The sequence below is a fragment of the Euprymna scolopes genome, chromosome 7, assembly GCF_053919585.1.
Source record: "Euprymna scolopes isolate OS-2025 chromosome 7, ASM5391958v1, whole genome shotgun sequence".
Classification (NCBI taxonomy): Eukaryota; Metazoa; Mollusca; class Cephalopoda; order Sepiida; family Sepiolidae; genus Euprymna; species Euprymna scolopes.
Genome location: NC_136488.1, coordinates 148,509,393 through 148,533,180, shown reverse-complemented (window position 1 = coordinate 148,533,180; position 23,788 = coordinate 148,509,393). Strand labels below are relative to the sequence as shown.

General features: G+C 32.2%; 1 protein-coding gene across 9 annotated transcripts in view; it reads right to left on the bottom strand.

The window, feature by feature from the left end:
- LOC145280045 (uncharacterized) overlaps positions 1-23,788 on the bottom strand; it is a 434,510-nt gene that overhangs the window by 43,879 nt on the left and 366,843 nt on the right. For all 9 annotated transcript variants that reach the window (XR_013868533.1, XM_080131714.1, XM_080131717.1 and 6 more), the window contains 5 exons: positions 21,482-21,588; positions 13,868-13,923; positions 10,691-10,752; positions 9,993-10,071; positions 6,034-6,084 (listed from right to left, as the gene is read on the bottom strand). Coding sequence is in view for 8 of the 9 variants with exons in the window: in XM_080131714.1 (XP_079987840.1) it covers positions 6,034-6,084; positions 9,993-10,071; positions 10,691-10,752; positions 13,868-13,923; positions 21,482-21,588 (355 nt within the window). In the remaining variant the exon portion in view is untranslated. The remainder of the gene's footprint in view (positions 1-6,033; positions 6,085-9,992; positions 10,072-10,690; positions 10,753-13,867; positions 13,924-21,481; positions 21,589-23,788) is intronic.

Genomic DNA, 23,788 nt, shown 5'->3' with positions numbered 1-23,788 from the left:
CTCTTACTTAAGAAGGATTTAATTACATTATGTATTCTTCCAGTGATACCATATGATCTAATTTTCCTTAGAAGACCATCGTGCCATACCCTGTCAAAAGCCTTAGATATATCAAGGGCTACCGCTCTACCTTCTCCTGTTTTGTCCAGTGAATGGTATATACGTTCAGAGACTACAGTTAAGATATCTGCTGTTGAACGGGCTTGCCTAAATCCATATTGTTTGTCGGTCAGGAGTTTAGTAGCTGTTAGGTGTTGGACTAGGGTTTGATTAATTAAGGACTCAAATATTTTGGCAAAAAGCGGGAGGAGGCTAATGGGGCGATAATCTAGTGGGTCAGTTCTTTCACCAGAATTCTTGAAGACTGGTATCACAGAAGCGGTTTTTCAGCAGTCGGGAAAGCAAGATTCGTTAAGGCATTTATTGTAAAGTTTGGAGAGAACTGGAGCAACCTCAGCAAAACTTTTTTTAATAGCACAGCCGAGATGAGATCTGGTCCACATGCTTTTGAAGTGTCTAGGTCGAATTGTTTCTTCTTTTGAACTGCTAGACTTTGAAATTCCCTCCCACATTTCTACTTCTCTGACTGTACTGATATATAGAGGCTCAAGTGTAATGTGAACAGACATCTCACTGCTCAATTCCCTACATAGTGTCCCCATAGATATGGTCCCAAATAGTAGCTCCTTACATCCAAGTGGCACCGTACCTTGTGTGAGGTGAATAAGAGAAAAAACAAAAACATTCCAACCATATTTGGTCTAGATAAACTCCAATCTGGGCCTGACTTTTCCACATGGTTTCAGTCATGAATATCAAAGAGTTTGTTTTATTGTCATTCAATGATAAGCACATGTGGAGTAAGACATGCAAAATTGTCAAGAACCCTGACCTTCTTTTGGCACTGCCTGATTTGACTGAGATAGTTCTGTAAAGTTCAGGAATATGCTGACGATTGTCTTAACCCTTTATGACCTGGTTGAACTTATTCGCTCAGTTGTAAATAAATGAATATAACGACATGAATAAAGTGGGAATTGATTCAAACACGCCTTGTATGTATTAGCTCAGTATCTGGTTAGATGCTAGATACCTCCAGATTGCAAGTGTCCATTGCTTACATTCAGTATTCTGCCATCTAAAATTAACAATAAATATTTTTTGAATCATCTACATCATAATTCAGGCCATAAAAGGTTAATAGACATTATCTTTGAGATAACTGAACTGATAAAAATCTAGAAGCTTAAGGTCCAGTGAGCGTGAGGTGCATTCAGAGTTACACATGCTAATGATGAGACAATCATCAACATTTGTCTGGGATCATTGACAGTAATAAAATATTTGTAAAATTTTTGTCTTTGGAAAAATATTAAATAAAGATGTTTATATTATTATTATTATTATAAAGCAAAGACTGTTGGACATTCATAACTAAAACTTGGTGGACAAGTCAAGTCAAGCCTAGGCTGAACTATATTTATACCAAATATAGTTGGATTGCAGAAAAGATTGTGAATTCTAATAACGATTACATGGGTGGCATTTTTTTCGTGGTCACCTGCATAGATTTAATGCGTAAAACAAAAAAGCAATTGGAACTTACACAAAATTACAAATGACAAAAAAAAATTTTTTTTTTTAAGTAATAATGATGATAATAAAAATTATTCTATAATTTTAATTAGAAAAAGAGAATAAGTTTTATCTTTTCATTGCTCGACACACCTTTACTCAGTATTCATTGTTAAAGTTGTTTGTGCACAAATTTAATCTTGCTAGTCTCAGACTTTTCTATAAATACTATTATAGCATGTGTTCTTCAGAATTGTCTGATCTATTCCCGGCTTCCTTTGTTCCAGCTCATTTGACTCGTTGGTCTAGTGGTCTCCAACAATGTGCTGTTTTAATACCTTATTCCAGCAGCTACATTCCGAGAACTACAATCTTGTGGAACTCTTTTCAGGCTGACTATTTTCTACAACCTTAAAGTTTTCAGGTCTAAGGTTCATAGGTATCTCACTTTTTCACTAATTTTTTATGCTTTTGGTGGTTCATTTACATCAAGTGGCTTCACGCATTGTCTGGAACGATTCCCATAAAAACAAAACCAAAAAAGCAGCATCTAAGTTTAATTATCTGTTCTAATTTCAAGCAGGAAAGAGTACACCAACTATTGTGCCTAATGGATTTTCTAAACGCACAATATCTATTATTGCTACATCTATAACTAGGATTTTTCCAAAAACTTACAAATATTTACTATTTGCCTAAAGTTTTCTAAAAGTCCTTTTTTGGAAAGCTCGTTAATTAATTTTTGAATGTCATGAGCGGACAGTGTTCCTGTTAAAATATGAAGAAATTACCATTTCCTATATAAATAATATAAAATATAAAAATGAATATAAATAAATATAAATAATAATATAAAATTAATATTATAATATATCATAATACGAAATATATTATATAAAATTAAATATATATAATATATAATAATATAAAACTTTTACTATTAAAATACATTACATTACAGTTAGAAAATAAAAAAAAATTCTTTTTAAGCGTCTCTGGAGAGATCTAAAAATAGAACAGAAAAGTGTTCTTTTTTCGAGGGTTCTAGAAGGTTCCAAAGTCAAGGTGTTCCATTTTTGGAAATTTTAGAAGGTTCCAATCCACATGACTATAAATAGATGCTAATAGCATCATAACTTCAGTTATTAAATCAGCTCTGAAAAAGAATGCTAATTTGGCGGGGGGGGGGACACCTTTTAAGTATTTGTAACTCTGGCCAATTTCTGGGATTAAAATCAGGTTGTAAGAAATTTCCTGAAACAACCCTATTGCAAACTCCCTCGCAAAATAAACGAATGCTTGGTAAATATTGAGTTTCTGATCTTATATTCTGACCAAATTAAAAATATATTTTCTTAAACTATTATTTTCCGTGACAAAATCTAGCAACAAAGAACTTGAGTTACCTTTCTTTTATTTTTGTAAATATTTGTTTCCATTTGTTTATTTGTTCAATAAATTCCTCTTTTCTCTCTTAAATTTCTTTTAGTTTTCTTTTGTTAAATATACGTTGTGTTTACCCCTAGACATTTATCTTGCACATAACAGGAAACAAAATAAAATACATACTTTTTAACACAACAGGAATAAAAAAAACTACAGACATTCAAAGAAGTTATTTTTGCATTAAGATGATTCAATTTGAATTGTACTCAACAATTAGAAAACTCGCACAAATAATTCATTCATAAAATAATTTTGCTTATGAATAAACAATTGAAATTATTTACTAAATAAGTCATAAATATCTGAATTCAACTAAATATAAAAAGAATAATGAAGTTCAATTTATACTGCAGCATTTAATCTTGTTTTGCCGATAAAGGTTGTAAGTTCCCTGGAGCAAAAGATTAAATAGACAGAGAAACGAGGAAACAGGAAAAGAGACCTCAATCAGAGTGCATTCAGTGCAGCTATAAGTTGTGACCTCTTTGATAATTGGATATATTTAAAGTGGGCAGATTATGAAAATAAATGGTCCTGTTAGCATATTTGTGTAGCAATGGCGATGCTGAGCTATGGACCAATCATAACCAGAGTGTCATTCCAAAGTATAGAAAAATGAGGACACAATCAAAAGTCACTATGCTGAAAAAAAGACACTATCAAAATTCACTATACAAAAACAGAGGATACAATCAAAGTTCACTATACAAAGATAGAAGACACGATTCAAGTTCACTATACAAAAAAGAGGACATGGTCAAAATTCATTATACAAAAAAATGTTCACTATACAAAAAAAGGACACGGTAAAAAAAAAAATATATATATATATATATATATATATATATATATATATATATATATATATATATATATGCCTTCAGGACAATTTGCATGGATATGGGATCCTTCATACAAAATGTTATGTTCCTAGGTCTAATAACATAAAAGTACTCTATGCACTCACAAGCACATAGATCTCTTACATTATTATAAAATAGCTGTGAACACCCTCGACAGACCCGACAAGCTACAAAATCCCACCCCCACACTGTAGAGATCCCTAGATGTAAAAGATCTTTCTACTCCAGTAGTTTCTTCCCCAGAACTGCTAGACTTTGGAATTCCATTCCAGGTCACTGCTTCCCCAACTGTACTGACATGCATAAGTTCAAGTGCAACGTGAACCAACATCTCGCTGCCCTAATCCCTACATAGTACCCCAGTAGATGTTTCCCCTGATAGTAGCCCCCTACATTAAAGTGGCAATGTGCCTTGTTTGGGGTGAAAATGTAATAAAAAAAATAAATAAAAAAAAAAATCTACCCATCGTTTCCTACTTTCAATTGTTGTTTCACTCACTGATCTTCCCATGATCCTTTTTGCTTTTTTTTTTTTTTTAAATTTTTATGTAAGAAAATTATAAAAATTTTTGGGAAAAAATTTCTATGAACTTACGTATGCCCTTAAAAAACAAACAGTTTTGTAATAATAGAAAGTGTTATGAAATGTTGAAATTTAAATCTCATAAATACTTTTGAAGGAGACATGGTATTTGAATTCATCAAATCACTGATTGGTTGTTGCCTTCTCCCATTAGGGCCTCATAGATTTGCTAACAGGTCTCCCAATATCTACTGCTTTGGGTGGAGGTGGGGGTACATGAGTCAGCCAATAAAAATCCTTGCACACTGTGTTCTGGCTTCTTTTCAACCCTACCCTCTTAACCCAGCTGAACTTTGGTGACAAAAGTCCTCAGCAGCAATCACTGAAAGCCATCCCGTTTCTTCTTTCTAGCTACCATCTTTTAACTACTTCTAAACAGAGCCTTAGACGGCAGTTAGAAATTAGCCATTGTTCATCCTCAAATTCCCATCTTTGGTTGTTATCGATCTATTTGCATTTTAACAAAAGTCTTTGCAGAAAATCCTTTACTTTTGCACAAAAAAAGACAGAATTGAGGAATACACACGTGCAACCTGTTACACAAACTCTTCATCCAGAAAAGTTTTCGCAAACCAAGCATAATCTTCCTCTTTTTTGAACAATTACCTTTTTCTTATTATTTGGATTCTTCAAATTACTGTTCTCATCTTGAGTGTACATTTTCACAACGTTTCGGGTGATGTAACCTCCAATCATCTTCAGGTGTATCTTGTCAAACTTGAGAATGTTTCTGTCAAACTCAGGAATTTGGATGGAATTTTGAACGAAAACGCTTTATTTACTCCACAGGAGAGTAGCATGCTCTCATTCCTTCAGCCATGACTGGATAGAGGTCCTAAGTAATTTGCAGTTGTATTTTTTTTGGTCGTTCATACTGAGAATTGAACCATCAAACTTACATTGACCGAAACATTGTGAAAATTACACTTTTGAGAAGAGTAGTTCGAAGAATCCAAATAATATGAATAACCAATCCTCATCTCAAAAATTCAGAAATGTAATAGCTTTTTCTTGTTATATATATATATATATATATATATATATATATATAAATTATACTAGCTAAGTGATAATAGTATATATATATATATATATATATATATATATATATATATATATGTTATACTATTATCACTTAGCTAGTAAAATTTCTTTAAAATTGTATACGATTGTCTTGTCATGTTCCTTCTCACACAAACTGTTGCCATATTTAGATTTCTAAAGAATCAATTCCACTTTGTCTCATGCAAGAAATAAACTTTAATAAGTTTTGACAATGGCATGAAATAATATACATTAAAAAAATCAGCTGTTGTATGCTTATCCTTTTGCCGTTTTTTTTTAATTGGATTTTTGTGAAGTTTGATTTAATTACTTCTGGTATTGGTTGCATCAATTGAATAAAATTGCTTCAACTTATCACATACTTTTATAAAAGTTCATTAAAAAGGGTAAAGTGGAACGCAAATTATGGAAAATAGATAATAAATAATTTATCCGAGATTTTATTGCATAGATATTGACATTTAAAAAATGTAATTTTACTTTGAACAAAAAATAACTTACTTTGAATTTAGTTCGAATCTTCTTTTCTTCTTTTTCTTGCTTTTTCCTTTCCTGAAAAAAAAAAAAAAAGACTAAATGTGAACACATTTTTCTTTTTTTTTTTCTTTTTGTTTAAACCTGAGATTAAAAATCTTCATGCAAATTAAATATCACCACCTTTGTCGAAAATGGTAATGTCAGTGTATGTACTAAAAGGTTGTATGTAAGAGTGATATATGACATTATCACGTTTGACACATCGGCTCGTGTTAGATCACCAAAATTATGTTAAATCTGGTCAGTACTCAAATGGATGATCATTTGGTAATACCGAGTGCTGTATGTGATCTCCGTTTATTTCAGCATAGTTTCCAGTCATCTGGGACTTCTTGCCACTGGAATCAAGCAGTGCCAATTGAGAAGTGTGGAAACAAACCTTGCTTCATAATTCCAAGCGCAGACATCCTTACAGGAGGTATCCATTATCTTTAGAGACTGAACTGAGACAATGACAAGAAAAAGTGATAGCATTAACAAGTTACAACCGACAACCATTTCATTTTAGTAATAAAAAGTGTGGACATACAAACAAAATTTCTCTTATTTTATTATTATTAAGATGAGTAATTTGTATATTTATTTATTTCTTTATTTGAAGACTGTTATCCTCATCTTCATAGTTATTGTTGCTTCACGATGCTTCGGCCAACTATTCCTCTGGTCTTTGTCAGGTGGTCAACCATGATGGAATAGGAATGCCGAGTCTCATAACTGTATCCTCAGTAATTATAAGTAATTTATAAGACCAAAATTTCAACCTTGATCGCTGTTCGGGGCCCATGGTGCAGTGGATAGAGGCGTTGAATCTCTACGGCTCCAGGTGAGCATTGTCTGAAGATAACGGTTTCAATCTTAACCAAAGTTAGCCAGAGGATTAGTTAGCCAAAATGTGGTGGAATGACAACAATTATGGAAGGCAGTAATTACTGACGATGCTGTTATGAGACTCAGCATTCTTATCACATTGTGGTTAACCACCAAATGAAGGCCAGAGTAATAGTTGGCCGAAACGTTATGAAAAAACAGATGAGGATAACAGTTTGCAAATAAATCTATATATATAAAAGCGAAAATGTATGTATGTATGTGTGTTCGCTTTTTCTGTATGTCAGCAAAAGGCTTTTTTCAGAGAAGCGGTCGCTCGCTCCACAACTTTTAAAAACTTTTTATATCACATATAAATTGTAATATCTCACAGTTAACAACGAAGCTCGCCTGTCTATTTAATTTGCTCAATTTCGGGAAGATAAATATTCAAGATTTGTCGCTCGCCGCATGTGGGTTAGTCTTTTTCCTATAACATCTTGGAGGGGGGCGTTCAGCAGTAAATGAATACTATCCCGTAGTCAAACTTGACCTCATTAACTCATTAAAACGGGCACCTGCTAAATCCAAGTAATTAAATAAATTCAAACGTGTTTCCGTTAGCATGTCGCAGTGGGGCAATGGTTAACGTCGCACATTGTTTTTTTTTTCACACTTTAATTTACAACTTTGCCTCAACGGTTCGGGTTCGATCCTCATACTTACTTTTTTTAACCCCCCCCCCACCTCCAAACACCCGGGCAACGCCGGGTACCCTTCGCTAGTAAATAAATAAACATGCAAAATTTCTCTTGTGTATTAATTAATATTTTAGAATAAGAAGAAGCCCACATCTCAATCCAATGGCTCATTATGAATCTTTATACAGGGTAATTCTCGAAAATGCCACCCATAAAAGAGTTAATAAAACTGACCAGCTGCCCAACACCACACCACCAAACCCACATACCAGCCAATCTCTCTCTTGTCATATGCTATTAGTTGAAATGTAAATAAACTTTGTTGATTTAACAAGTTGTCTTATTTTAAAAACCAATAATAGTGTGTATATACTTTGGCACGCAGTTGATAAAAGTGCAACTAATAAATTACATAGACCGACTATATACAAGGATGGCATCTTCTACTGATAAGATAATCAGCAAAGTGGCACTGCAGATTTCAAGTGTAAGGAGTTACCCATCTTGTTGAAATCACTGTTCATTCCTTACAAAACCTCTTTATCTGTCCAGAACTTTGAAAATAGTGCTCACTATCGATTATCTATACTCTTATAAATTTGAAGTTTTTGTGTATTGATATTCATATTAGAAACTTTTTTTTTTTTAATGTTTTTTAAAAGAAAATACAACTTTGTTATATATGGGTTGTGGAATTGCATTCATCTGAAAAAGATCTAGCTAATTTGCATATTCTTTTAAACATTCATTTTAATTAATTCCCTATTAGTTTTTTCAGTTTTCTTATGGGATGATCATCTTTAGTTAATTATTACGTATAATTATATTCATACAGATATTCTACATGATTTATACTTGTGTAAAAAGGTTATAGTAAACATAAACCTCTTTCTTTTTATATATTTATTTAGAAAATTTTGCCAACCAAACCCCTCTGTCAGTTTTTGGTCTACAGACATTAAACAATATATAAGGCATTCCAATCCATGTAAAACTTTATATTTTGGGTTTTAGCCGGGGAAAATCAGTGCAAAAATGTGAAAATTAATAAAATGGAATTTGCCAGGTGAAGGTCGAACAATGGCATTATGAATATGCATGCATAATGTGGCTCATATTTTAATTTTTAACCTTGCAGCAAACATGTTTTCATAGCTCAAGCATTAACACCAAAGGGAAAAGTAAATTATAAGCTAAACATTTTAGTTTCGATTCTCAGTGATAGCACGAAAGTCATTTGTTTTTTTTTTAACTTTTTAAATCATTACTATGTATTGGGTTCAATATAATATCATAATAAATATGAAATCTGCATAAATCAAAATATCATTTTTAATCATATTTTAGGACTGGGCAATGCCAGGTGGCCTGCTAGTTATTTATATCAAACAGCGATAAAATAAAGACTGTTGAACATTCATAACTAAAACTAGGGGGACAAGTTAAATATAGACTGAAGTTTATTTGTACCGAATATGGCTGGATGGCACTTTATTAAAATACCATCAGTGATTTTTATTTTGAAAGGAAGTTTATGAAAACAATGATGCTTCATTCAAGCAGTAGGTTCTTTCCAATTGTTTGTGGAACTTTCTTTCTGCTCACTGTTTTCCTCCATTTTTCAAAACTAAAGTCAACAGGCATCTCTTATCTCTGCGTTAATTATCTTTCATTCTGTTTAGCTTCTTACTTCAAGTGGCTTCGTACCTCGTCTGGAGTGAATTTCCAAAATAATAAATAAAAATAAACAGAGAATCTGGATGATTGGTTAATATTTATTTGTAGTATTTATTATACTATAAATATATGTCAAGAATGCTATTTGTATAAACAGTTTTGAAAAATGATATTGATCAATATTTTTTTTCATGGTATTGAATCCATCGGTGAATAACTTGCATGGACAGTATTTGGATCTCTCAGGGGAGATTTAAAAAGAGAACTTGAACTTACTGGAAGTTATACAACGCAGTTTAAAAAAAGAAAGGTACAATTAAAGAAAATAAAACTAAAAGAAAGTGATCTGTATTTTACATATTTGTTTTTTTGTTTTTTTTTTTGACTTGAGGGTCACCACTTATCAAGGTCAGGAGGCCACTCTAAAATAAAGGGTTAATAAGTATTAGATAGATGGAGAGACTTGATCAGTAATGGTGGAACTTGGGTAGAGCTTGATTATTTAAGAGAACGGCTCAACAAGAACTTGTTTATATTGGAATTGAACATGATCATGTTATAATCAGCTGTGAAACAGTTCCATGGTATCGTGTTCCACAGACAGACATTTCTAAGGAAGAAACTCTGCTCTTGGAATTTTTTTTTGGTTTCAATTTGATTCCAAGATATTTATCAAAATCAGCCTGTCGATATGTCTGTATTATGCATGGGGGGGGGGGTAAAATATTGAAACTTTACCTTTTCTTCTCGTTCTTTTCGTTTCTTTTCTTCTTTTTCTTGTTCTTTCTTTTCTTTCTCTTTTTTCTTCTCTTGGTTACTAAACAGCAAAAAAGACAAAATTGAATTAGAATACTGTACCTAATGAAATAAAAAAAAATCCACAAATGAAAATCATGTTAAACAAATGTCAATCATTAATGTTACAATGTTCAAACCTTCAAGAGAAATTTTACAAATCATTTTGAAACACCAAGGCAAGCAAAAGTTGTTATTAAAATTGAGAATATAATCTGCACGTAAATTTGAGGAGAGTAGAAAAAAAACTAAAAGTGGCAGAGTGGCACTAGGAGCTTCAAATTATTGGATCTTTTATAGACCATTCTTTTATGAGTCTTTAACCCATTAAAATAGTTTTTAAGGGGCGAAAAAAGGGGCCAAAATTGAAAAAAATCGTTATGCATTTTGTACATTCTTCTTCGTTTATTTTTAATCAGTTCATATGCATGTCATGTTTGCTTTCGGTTTTGATTTTAACTAATGGCATCCAAATACCTTTTTTTTACTTTTTAAATAACGACTCTATAATAATATACAAAAAACTGGCCAAATTAAAATACCATTTTACAACCGGCCTCCTCCCACACACCGCTCGTATATATATATATATATATATATATATATATATATATATATATATATATATATATGAAACTCACTCAGTATTGCACTCAAGTGTCTCCAAATCATCATAGACATCATCAGGACCTTCATTTTTTAACTGCAGAAGAAAAAAAAACATTATATAATGAATAGAAATTTTAAAAAAACATTATATAATGAATAGAAATTTAAAAAAATCATTATATAATGAATAGAAATTTAAAAAATCATTATATAATGAATAGAAATTTAAAAAAAACATTATATAATGAATAGAAATTTTAAAAAATCATTATATAATGAATAGAAATTTAAAAAATCATTATATAATGAATAGAAATTAAAAAAAAAACATTATATAATGAACAGAAATTAAAAAAAAATCATTATATAATGAATAGAAATTAAAAAAAAAACATGATAAAAAACAAAACATCATAAAACAATCACATAATAATATAAATAAACTTGAATAAGATCAATAAAGAATTATTTAAATCCAAAAATAGAAATAATAATCATAATCAACTGCATAGTCTGTATTTAATGATTGTGAGTAGAAATAAATTTAACCTTTGACCTCGAAAGTTTATTTAGCATTTTAAAGATTGTTAGATGCAAGACAGAAAAAGAACTGATGTGTGCACGGATGGTGGGGGTTGCAGTAAAATACAACAATAAATACCAAACGAGAGTTATTCAATGAATAAATTGATTTTTTATTTTTTAGAAAAAAAAGAAAAAAATCAAAACAATTTTTTTCTTCATTAATTTAAACCGTGTTGTTTGGAATAATAATTTATAACAAAAATTATTTTAATCTTGCAAAAATATTTTTTATCTACATCGATCAATGCAATTATTTTTTTTACCATATTTATGCATTTTATACAATGAAAATTTCCCTCCTTATATGCCAAATCTTAATCTATTTAATTTTTTTGTTACAATCTTTGATTATTTTTTATACAAGTTTTTAAAGCTATTTTTATTATTCTTTTAGAATGACTTTATAATTAATATTCCTTTACACAAAAGTCTAAACCTTTTGACATGATTTTAGTTGCTATATTTTCTTATGTAATACCAGTTTATTTTATTTCTTTTTGTAATAATATTTTTTACTTGACCAATCTCAACAAATTTTTAGGATGAGTCCATGAATACTTGAGGCAGCTGTGGCTGTCTATTGATCTGGTTTGCCATTTTATGTAAATTGACTTTGGCAGTCCCTAATCAGGAGTGAGCCAGGAGAGTTTGCACAAGGTCCTAACATTGTAAATGTTCAGTGTCTGAAAGTATGATAGAAAAGGGCAGATCAGAAACTGATTATCTCTGATCGTGTGAGCATGGTGAAGAGAGTATGATGTTGAAAAATGCTAAACTCTCTAGTGGTCCATGCAGAGACATCAACGACGACACCCTCCAGCACTCCAGTATGGTGCATATGTTTGAACTTTTTGCAGTTATTCAAAATGACATCAAATGCAAACAGAATTGTGAATTCTAATTCTTATTAACGATTTCACGGGTGGTATTTTTTCTTTGGAGGAGAGGTCGCTCTGTACATTGTATATTTATTACATTCTGCAATTAAATATTTATATTTTCCTACAACTGAGATTTTTTAATTGTTGATTATAGTATGAGTATCCAAAATTTTCAAACTGATGTGGGGTGGGGGGCATATTACGGACTTTTTAGAGCTATGTGGGACAAAAAAAAAAAAAAAAATGACTTGGCCGTATTTCATACTGTTTTTTTTTTTTTTTCTCATTAGTATGCCTTTTAGTAAAACTGGTTCTCCAAAACCTCATTCTTTTAATCATTTTCTGAACAAAAAGAAAAACAACTACACTATTTTCACAGATTTTCATTTAAGAATTTTTTCTTGAATATTTGTATGTTTTCCATGAGAGCTCTACGGTCCAAATTAAAGGCACTGGCAGGCTAGATCTGGCCTGCGGGCAGAAGTTTAGAGACTCTTGGATTATAGCATTATTGTCTGTGTAATTTAACAAAAGAGAAAGAACAAATTAATATGATGATACTGTAAAGAAATTTCACCTCATTTAATAGTAATCTATATAAAATTAGGTACGTGTCGTATATGTTTATATGTACACGATTCACTCCTAAACTAATTAACCAATCATTATGAATTCTGGAATACAGCTGCTTGGCATAAGAGGTCTAAATGCCGGCTATATTTAATTTAGTTTTATGCAAATGCAGTTAAAAGGGGTGGAAACCCTTGATGAAAATTCAGATACTTCCGATTTTTGCAAAACTTTAACAATAGGTATTAAACATCAATTAATAAATATTTCCCAAATTTTCAACATTTTAAATGTTTTTTAGGGACCATAGTATAGGTAAAATCTATCATTTGAAAGTTCAAATATATTAGATTCACATTGAATTCCATCCATAGTCATTCAACAATAATTAAGCAAGATTCCCTGAATTTTAATCTCTTCTTAAGAGCCCTCAAATTTTAGACATTTTCAAGTACCAAAATCATGTAATCAATACTGAGGAAAATTGGAATAAGAATTCTAGATATAAAGTGTAGTATCACTATTTCTTGATTTTAATCTTTTTAAGTGGAGGGGGGGGTATACAAGTGGTGCAAAACTGTTCTGTTGAGTGGAGAATTCATTTTAACCATCCTGAGACAAGAATATTGAAATGTTCATATCTTTGGTTCTATGGAATTAAACTACATGAAAATTTGCAGGCTTTTTGAAGATTATAATAATTACTATTCTATGGTTAAAATTTTATGACAATTGCTAATAAAAAAAAATATATTTTTAAACCAATAAAATATGCCTACATTTGTAAATATAGTGTCCTGGCAAGCCAGCTTTAGTTTTGCTGTTGTGGGATGAATTTTACTAGGGCCTTTTTTTTTTTTTTTGCATGGTTGTCTCCTCTGTGGCCTTTCCAGACCATTAATGTTTTTTTTTCATTAAAAGTTGAAATAGGATTTTTGATTACAATAAGCAATATCAGAAAAATAATAAATAATCTGAGATAATTCTTAGAAATGTTTAAATGACTTAATGTTTCTATTCTATTTAGTAATTATTTTATTTGCTCATCCTATTGCTACCAAATTATTTGCTTTTCATTCTGTATAGAAAATCTATTTTCAGTAAATGAAGATTATAAAAAATTAAAAAAATATGAATTCAGGCATTTTTGTAGAAACATGTAGAAGTACTTACTGTGTTCATGACGTCATCATAAGTTTGATCGGGTTCAGAACCATTGACAGAAGGAACTGAAAAAAATATAATTAAAAAAAAAATATTACCAATTTATGATTTTCATATTCAGTTTAAAATGAAAAGAAAGACAAAAGACCATAACGTTTTGTTATTATGATAATAGTCATAACATTAAACAAAGCCATAACACTAATCACGTTTTGTTATCTACGATAGCGTGTGTGTTATTTATTTATCTTCCGTGTCACACTTACATCCAAGTCATTTAATTGTTATGGACTTCCATTTCTTGTAATAAATAATTTCATCAAGAATTCTTCATAAGTTTTGGTTTTGGTTTTGATTATAGCTGATGGCACTCAAGTTGTGTATATATATATATATATATATATATATATATATATATATATATATATATATATATATATATATATGCCATACTTTGGGGTAATTGAGCCAAGTCCGGAGTAATTGCGCCAACTAGCTAAAAGTGCTCTTTTGGCAACCACGCATATAAAGAGCACTTTTTTTAGTTGGCACAGTTACCCCAAAGTATGGTACATATATTTTTTTCATAACTTTTGGTTTCGGTTCAAGCTGATGCACCCAAGTCATATGGATATATTTCTTTATTTTTTAAATCTTAACTTTATAATATATAAGAGTCGATAGAACATTAACTCTATAATAATATATAGGAAATCTGCAAGAATTAAAATATCTTATTTAAGTGTACTTTACGACTAGGTGTCCCTGCTAACTTAGATAAATACTTTTGCAGTTTTAACAAAAGAGCTAGAATAATATTAGAGCATCTCCATTTATGCTGAACATCTACAGAATGCCAACATCAATATATTACGTAGGAATGAGTTCCCTGTGGAATTTCCACAGGTCCCACTAGTTATAACAGTCATAGCATTAAATATAGCCATAACACAAATAACGTTTTGTTATTATGATAATAATCATAACATTAAACAAAACTATTACACTAATAACTTTTGTTACTATGATAATAGTCATAACATTAAACATGGCCATAACACAAATAACGTTTTGTTATTATGATAATAATCATAACATTAAACAAAACTATTATACTAATAACTTTTTGTTACCACGATAATAGTCATAACATTAAACATGGCATAACACTAATAACGTTTTTTTTATGATAATAATCATAACATTAAACAAAACCATTACACTAATAACGTTTTGTTACTATGATAATAGTCATAACATTAAACATGGCCATAACACAAATAACGTTTTTTTTTATTATGATAATAATCATAACATTAAGCAAAACCATAACAGTAACAAAAATGTGTTTAGTTAGAAAATTAATTTAAAAAATTTATTATGAAAATAATAAAACTGTCAAATAAGGCTCGATCTTAATTGAAAAAATTAAATTCACTGAAAAACAAACTGAATATTTTTATGATTTTATTTTATTGCTGATTTATCAAGATAAATTTTTCCCTAAACCGAAATATACAAAACAATTCTAATAAAATAATTCAAAATCATTAATGTATTTGCATATTATATGCAACAATGTTAGAAAATTTGGCGCTGTTACACTATTAGGACGAAATTTTGGAAATCGTAAAACTGAATTTCATATAAAAACGATGGTATCTACGTATTTCTCGTATTTTTAAGATGATTATATCCAAAAAATTTCGAAAATCGATAAGGTAGAATATTATTTATTAAAGAAAATAAAAAAAATAGAATTTGATGAAAACGATTGTAAGACACAGAAGAGTTCAAAAGGGAGGTAATTTTCCGTTTCGATTTAAACAAAATGGCGGTAATTTTTCACCCGCCACCATGATTAAATCTTTTTTTTTTTTTTTTAAAGAATTCAGTAATATTCAGGTAATTCCGACTGCATAATTTGGAAGCTACCATTGTGACTTATTAGAATTGACAAAAAAAAAATCAGTTGAAACCATTTTTTTTTTAATCTGAAAACTATTTACAAAATCATGTCTCAATAGTGTAGAAGCGCCGCAAATTTACTAATACAAAATTGAAGAGAAGGTGAAGTATAGAAAACCAAGGTAATTTCCGAATGACTAAAAAGCAAAGGCATGCACGTATACAAATCATGCAGACATGACTAATGAAACACAAATCAAAAGGAATAATGTCCATCCCAAATGCTATTAAAAGCAAACCATTATCCGCTGCATTAAGAGGATCTTAGGACTATCAAATGCCGGCAACCCAAAGACTTTTTGGCCATTAAATTCCTTCTAAAGAGAAGGTGTGGACATAAATGCTATCTGCAATCAATTTTCACCATTTTTTCCCCTTCTTTTTCTCATATTTAGTGGATCTTCTTTGTTATTGATCAGATGATGAAACCAAGTCAACCATGTCCATATTTTTCCTTTTAATTTATCCCCTCCCCTGTCTCCAAAGATCAAAGTTGAATGAAATAAGCTGTATAGCTACTGAATGAAGTCACCAGTAAAACAAATAAAATAAAGCACAGCAACAAAAACATACACTCCAGAAATGAAAAATACATCAATAAAATAAACAAAAAACAAATAAAATAAGTCACTAAAAACAAATAAATAAAATTAATAAAAAAAAACAAAATAAATCACTCAAAACAAATAGGAAAACAAATCAAAACAAAGATAAACACACACACACACACACACACACACATTCTTTTTAATCAACTACAAAATACATTGGAGTAATAACCGTTTGTTATATTTGCTTCTGATCTATACATACTAGCAAAGCTACCCGGTGTTACCCAAGACTGTATAAAACAAAGAAAAGAAATTAAATTGCATTTGAACATACCTACTATCCTTAGTATATCAAGCCCTTTTTGATGACTATCATTTTCTATCCCTAGCGATTATGGTCCGTTTTGTATTTTTAAAGTTTTAAGCTAGACACACACACACACGTGCGCACGCACACACACACACACACACACACACACACACACACACAAACACACACACACACACACACACACACACGCTCTTTATATAATAGATAATAAAATTATCTCGATTTTTCCCCTGCATAACCAGTTTCTATAGATAAATAACCGAATACTTCTTAAAAAAAAATCCTTTAAATTCACCTTTTAAAGTAATTCCTAAAGCGTGTTTTAATAAACTATGAGTAAATTTCATCCTCATTTAAAAATGATTTTTTATTCTGAAGATACTGCTTCTCTCAAGTACATAGTCCTACAAAGAAGATAGCAAAGACTTTAACTCTCTATCCATCAAGTCCTCTCACTCACCTCACATCACCATGTTCCATAACAGGTATAATTAGTTTATCATTTCATAAAAAATTTGAAAAAAAAAATAAATGCATAAGATTCCCTGAGACAAGAAAGCTATACTTGTACCATAAGTAAACTGGAAAATAAATAATTTATTTATTTTTCTTAATCTTTCTGTGACATGAGCGCTTGGGAAGATGTCAGCAGCAGCGAAGGATTACTGGCTTGCGGGGAGATCAGGAGCAGCAGCAGCAGCAGCAGCCGAAGGATGCATAAATGCAAATTAGGAAGTGTGTGCGAAAAGAAGGAAAAAAAAGAAAAGAAAATTGCACGTGCTCGGGACAGAGAAGAAAAGTCAGCGTCATGTGTAAATAGAGAGAACCAGAATGGGCCAGCTGTGCCTGGCATGCGGTCGGAGGAAGGAGAAATGCAACCTCGTAAAATAAACATGTGGCACCAAGAGACTTTCTTTAAGTGATGCTGAAAGTGCCGGTAATAAAAACGTTTTGTGAAAAAAAAAAAAAAAAAATGCTGACCCGGATTTTCATTTATTTTTCCAGTTTTATTTTTATGAAATACTAAAACAAAGTATAACGGCCATGTTACATTTCCTAACTGAAGTGTTTACTCAGGGTCAGAGGTTATAACTATGATATTAAAAATGCCCCGCCCTCCACTCAACCTCATTTCTCTTTAACTAACTAGATAGTAAACCTTAGATTTACTTTTGCCAACCTCTTAGTCCTTTTGGTCTCACATTCCATGAGCAGTGTTTCTTACAAAAGAGGGAAAGAATTGCTGTTTTCTGGATTGGCTTCTGCTTTAATTGGATGGTATGTGGAGACCTTCAATCCTCTCATAGTATTCATCATCCTTCAACGGTCAATCTACCCATTTCATTAACCTTTATCCTTGAGTGGCTTTTAGCCATGTTGATTGATAACTCAATAGCTATTAAAAAAAAAAAAAAAGAAACTTCTCGCAAATGATAGAAAACAATTTGTTAAACCATATACCATATATGACCTCAAAGCAAAAGGTAATTATAAATTTTGTAACGATTTCTTAACAGGAAAGATTAATTTCCAAATAAATTTGAAAATACGTGTTTATCTTTGGGAAGATGTGAAGTTTGAGTGGTGTCATGCTAAATCTGTTTTTTTTTTTTTTCCCCGGCATAATCATATTAACACATCGGTTTTCATTAAATCACTGAAGTTAAGCAGTGCTGAGCTGGGTCATTATCAGATGGGTGACCATTTGGGAATACCAGACGCTCTGTGTAGGAGGACACTAACACCTCCCTGCAAGAGCTGCAAAATCCTAATGGTGTTGTCTTCCCTAACTGGGAACCGCTTGTGAATTTCATATTCTCATGAAATGTCCTCCTTTGGAGGAAGCCAGCTCAACCCGCCTAGGGTGAGTGCTGCTTAAATATGGTCTATTACCTGTATCAAAATTGATATTTTTTCTATCAGTTGATCTGTGCTACTCTTCTTCATATGTGTTGTTCATTTATGTACAATATCATTTTCATATTTAAATATGATGGGAGTGCAGCGCAAACTTCAAAAAACTCCTCACAAGAACTGCAAAATTCTAACGCTGTCATCTTCCCTGATCGGGATATACACTCACGACTGAGGATTGCTTGTGATTTAATATTCCCTTAACATTTCCTCCTTTGGAAGAAGCTGGTTCAATCTGTTTAGGGCGAATACTAGTTCTTTTCAGCAGTATAATTAAGTGTGTTGAATCTATACTTGTTCTGAGATTAAATCATTGGAGTTCTGACTAATTCATAAAATCTGAGCATCACTTATGACATCAAATTCCGATTCCTCTGCTAACGGTATTTCCACAGAAAGGAATCCCCTCAAATGGATCCCCTTCCACTCTAATGTAATACACTGAGCAAAACTAGTGTGATCAAAATTGCTAATTTCTCAAAAATTCGGTCTCACCATATATCACTTTTATGATGCCATTTTGTCCAGCGTCATTGAATCAGTCGATTGTGTGATGAGGCGTTCCTTATTTTCTTCTTTTGTATAAAGTTAAAAGCAATATACAACTAAATTAGAACATTAGGTTCTCTCTCTTTTTTTCACACGTACATAATAGTAACCAATCAAGTGATTTGGTGCAATGTGGAGGACACACCTCAAAAGAAAACACACACACAGTTATTGATATATCTCAGTTTGTGTATGTCATGGCAAGGGTAACAATTATCGATTTTCAAGTAATTCTTCATCATCATCACTTTTCGACTGTACAGGGTGGAACAATAAAATTGTCACCCCAGAAAAGACAACATGATTCCATTTCTGGTTGATGAAAATCGGTTTTCTTTTTTGTTGCAGATCATCTACTAGTTGGCTAGTTGTGTACAAATAGCAAGAGTGGTAGAAGCCTTCTATCATGTCTGAAAGTGACACAATGTTCAACAAGCGAGATTGGTGATGCGTCGCTGTACAACTCATGCTCTCTACCAATCCAAGTTATTGCAACAGGACCATTGCCAGCACCCTCAAAATGCATCGCTGGATTGACACAAATAACAGGAATGTACACAGGGTGATATAAACAAAGTTTCCCTTTTTTTTTTTTCATTTTTCTTAAACTTTTTCTTCTAGGGGATGGGACATCCAACCAGATGTCTGACATTTACCCCTATTTTAGTGAGTCCAACCAAGAGATCTTTTCAGGATTCTAGCCGTCCCTTTCAGTGCAATCGTTTGTATTTCACTTGCACTTGGTTCACCGGGTATGTTTGCTCTGTACTTTTTAAAGTTCTTTTTCATAAGCCCAGTTGCTCCTATGATGACTGGTATAATTGAAACGTCTTTTAATTTCCAATTTCGTTTCATATCATACATTAGTCCTTGATACTTTGTTATCTTTTCCCTCTCAACTCTGTTAAGCCCTGTATCATTGGGTACACTGACCTCTATTACGGTCGCTTTTTTGTTTGCTCTGTCCCAAATCACTATATCTGGTTTAACAGCTGCGTTTTCTAGATATGTAGCAGTAGGGATTATGTAGTCATAGTGAATAGTGTAGTTGTCATTCCCAACTGTTCGTTCGGGTATATGTTCCCAGGATTTTTTACTACACTGAATGTTGAGTTTCTTACATATCTTCCAGTGAAGGTATTTGCAAACTCCGTTATGGCAATCTGTATAATAACCATCTCCAAGTAGGACTTTGCAACCAGAAATCAGGTGGCCCACACTCTCAACCTCAGTGCTACAGAACCTGCATTTATTATTGTTGCTTAGACCACACATCTTTTTGAAGGCGTTTGTCATGAGGCCCTGGTCTTGTGCAGCCAATATCAACCTCTCTTGGTCGTAATGGAGGGATCCTCTTTTGAGCCAGTCCAGGGAACCATCCCTATCAATATATTCTTGGGATAGTTCAGTCGGTAGGTATTTTGCCCGTTTATGGTTGGTCCATTCTTCTGTTTTAACACTATGGAACTGGCTGTTTGGTTATGGTCTTTGGTGTGATTTCAAGTAAAGGCCACATCATGCCACCACATATCTTCGAAGTCAGCTTGAAAGTCGACATCAAAGTGTATCTGGATGTGTTTAAGAGTGTGGTGATCCCCTGGTGCAATCAGGTGGCTACTGGCTAACCCTGGGTATAGCAGCAAGACGTGGTGCTGGCCCACAAGTCCAAAGAAACCCAGGCTTGGCTTCAGTAGGAATGCTATGACTTTGTACCCTTCTCTCACTGCCCCCCTCCTCTTCCCCGATCTGAACTCGCAGGACTACTTCGTTTGGTCATATGTTGAGAACATCACCAACATTATCTCCTACAACACCAAAGCCAGCCTTATTGCCGAGTATTCACCGAGCTTTTGCTGACGCTTGTGGAAAAGGCATGCTCCAAGTTCCAGTTCCATATCGAGGCAGTGATTGAGGCTGAAGGCAGCTACATTAAATAGATGTCAGCTCTACTATATAACCAAGTTTCATGAATTGATTTTTTTTCAATAAAAGTTTAAAAATAAAGCTGTAGTGTTGTTTTCTTTAAGGCAACAACTTTATCGTTCCACCCCGTAGTCGAGATGATGGAGTTCACATGCTCACACCTGATATTCTAGATAAGTGTGTGAAATTTTCAGGGGTATTTAGGTAGATTGTAACCATAAATGGTTAAAAAAGATATTAGAAACAACTTTAACTAATTAGGAAGACCTGTCGATAACTGGATCTTTAATCTAAGGAGAAGTTTACATGAAAGACATGACAAAGTTAATTTTAAGGAGAGCGACTAAAAAATGTTTTTACTAAATACGTGTATATTTAATTTCATACCTTTTTTGTTAGGAAGTGGTGGCATCGGTCTGTTTATTGTGCTTGTGCTGCTGTGAGATGATGCGGAACCTTCAAGTTCAGCCTCCTCTTCTGCTGTTAACTCGGGACTGAAATAAAATGAAATGAAACTGTAAGTATACAAAAATAAAACATTCCAGCATCCAGTATATAACTCTCAACTGTCTGTTTAAATGTATGTATGTCTCGCAAAAACTTTCGACAAAGGCGACGAATTTTCATGAGATTGGTATCATTTTGAAGGTCAACCCTTTGGATGACAAATATTGGCCAAAAACATTAATTACTTCACCCTCAAGTGGGCACTTTTCTACAGGGAGGGTCGCTTTTTTTTCGCTGATATTTTTTGCAAGTCATTCAACCCTCGCGCGCATGACGTCACAACCACGGTAGGCACATTGGTAAGACAGTTTTTTTTTTTTCAACTCTTTTACCTCTGATCGTTATGGGTTCGAGCCTGCTTACTATGCCTATTTTTTTATTTTTTATTTTTTTGCGCTCGCAATTTTCCTTTTTTTTTTTTTTTGCTCAACCAACACCCTTACACACACCTCCACTTTCTTTTCTGCCTTCGTATCACGGGTTCAAGCCTGCCTGCCCACTGCAACTTTTATTTTATTTTTTAAATTTTTTATTTTTGCTCAACACACACCTCCAAACACCCGGGCAATGCTGGGCACCCAGGCTAGTATACAATAAACAGTACAAGGAAAAGACTAGCACTTAAAAGTTATTAAGTTTATAATGATTAAAAGACAATACAATATTGGAAACTTCTCAAGAATAAATACTGATCCATCCATATTATTTGGATTCATCGGACTACTGTTCTCATCTCGAGTGTGATTTTTCACAACGCTTCGGTTGATGTAACCTCCGACCTTCTTCAGGTGTATCTTGTCAAACTTGGAAATGTTTCTGAATATCGGAGGCTATGTCAACCAAAACGTGAAAATCACACTCAAAATGAGAACAGTAGTCCGATGAATCCAAATAATACAAATGACCAATCCTCATCTCAAAAATTCAGAAACGAAATACTGATTCAATTTATTATTTAGATCCAATTATACTTTAGGCACCCCCCAACGACAAAAAAGAACATATTTTGCCTTGACACAGATTTTTTTTTTTTTTTTTTTTACTTCTGGTTAAATCATAAACAAGATAGTATGTACATTTATAATTTTGCTATCATGGATTTTTTTTTATTAAAAAAAAAAGGGGTTATATTTATAAAATGTTTCATTATAGCCTAAAAATACATCGTTGTGTTGTATATAATACTATTTTTATACAAAATGTAAGGTTCTTTTTGATCTTCTTGTTTTTTGTCCCTTTATGATGGCTATGAAATCTTTTTGTGTGGGAGTAGGGGATAAATGAAGAAATACATAAAACTGAGTGATGGAGTGATGGAGGAAAGATTGAGAATGACCACATTAGGCCAACAGAAGGTTTAGGGTTAGGGTTAGGGTTAGGAATAAACGAATCTTTTGATCAGTCAATGCACTGTAATCAATTTTAAAAAGTTCTTCAAATCTTCTGAAATATGCCTCAAACGTTAGGTCTTCCTCAGGAGCATAGTGAAATGTATCAATGGCTGACCAGATCGCATTTTGGGAAAAAGCTGTGCTGGTTTCTTCTCCGCTGCCCTTATTCAATAAAACTTGCGTTCTCAAATCCATTTTTTTTTTTTTTATCTGACTGGTTTTGTTGCTCTAAATGTAATGTTTTCAATTCCAATATTTGTTCGTTCATTTTTTTTCTTTTCTCTATCTTGTTTTTCTTTGAAATATTTCATTAAATCTAACTGCTTTTCCAACAGAAGGTTTTGTAGATGATATCTAAAAAGTCTATTTATATAAACACTTGCCGACATACACACGTTTTTATGTGAGAAGTATTTTCTTTTTGGGAAAGAACTTAAATCAATCTTAACCCCAAATCTTTTTTTTTTTTATTTTTTGAAATAATCCTAACAATTTCTGAAAGTTGGATTGAAGTCGGGCATATAATGACTGATCCCTAGCTATACAGGCAGACAAAGAATAAACCCTGGTCAAACAGTACTTTAACCTGTCTTAGAGATGGCCTTAACACTTCCTGAAAAATTTGTTGAAATCCAGCTTTCATAATGGGAAAGTTATATCTCATTGTAGCGAAAGATTAATCTAATGGAGTTCTTACATGTCAGCAGGTCAGTTTAAATAGCAAAGCAACAAAATCAAATAGATTTTATTATCAAATTGTTTTTTTTTTTTTGTTTTTTTTTAAAGCCATAATTTA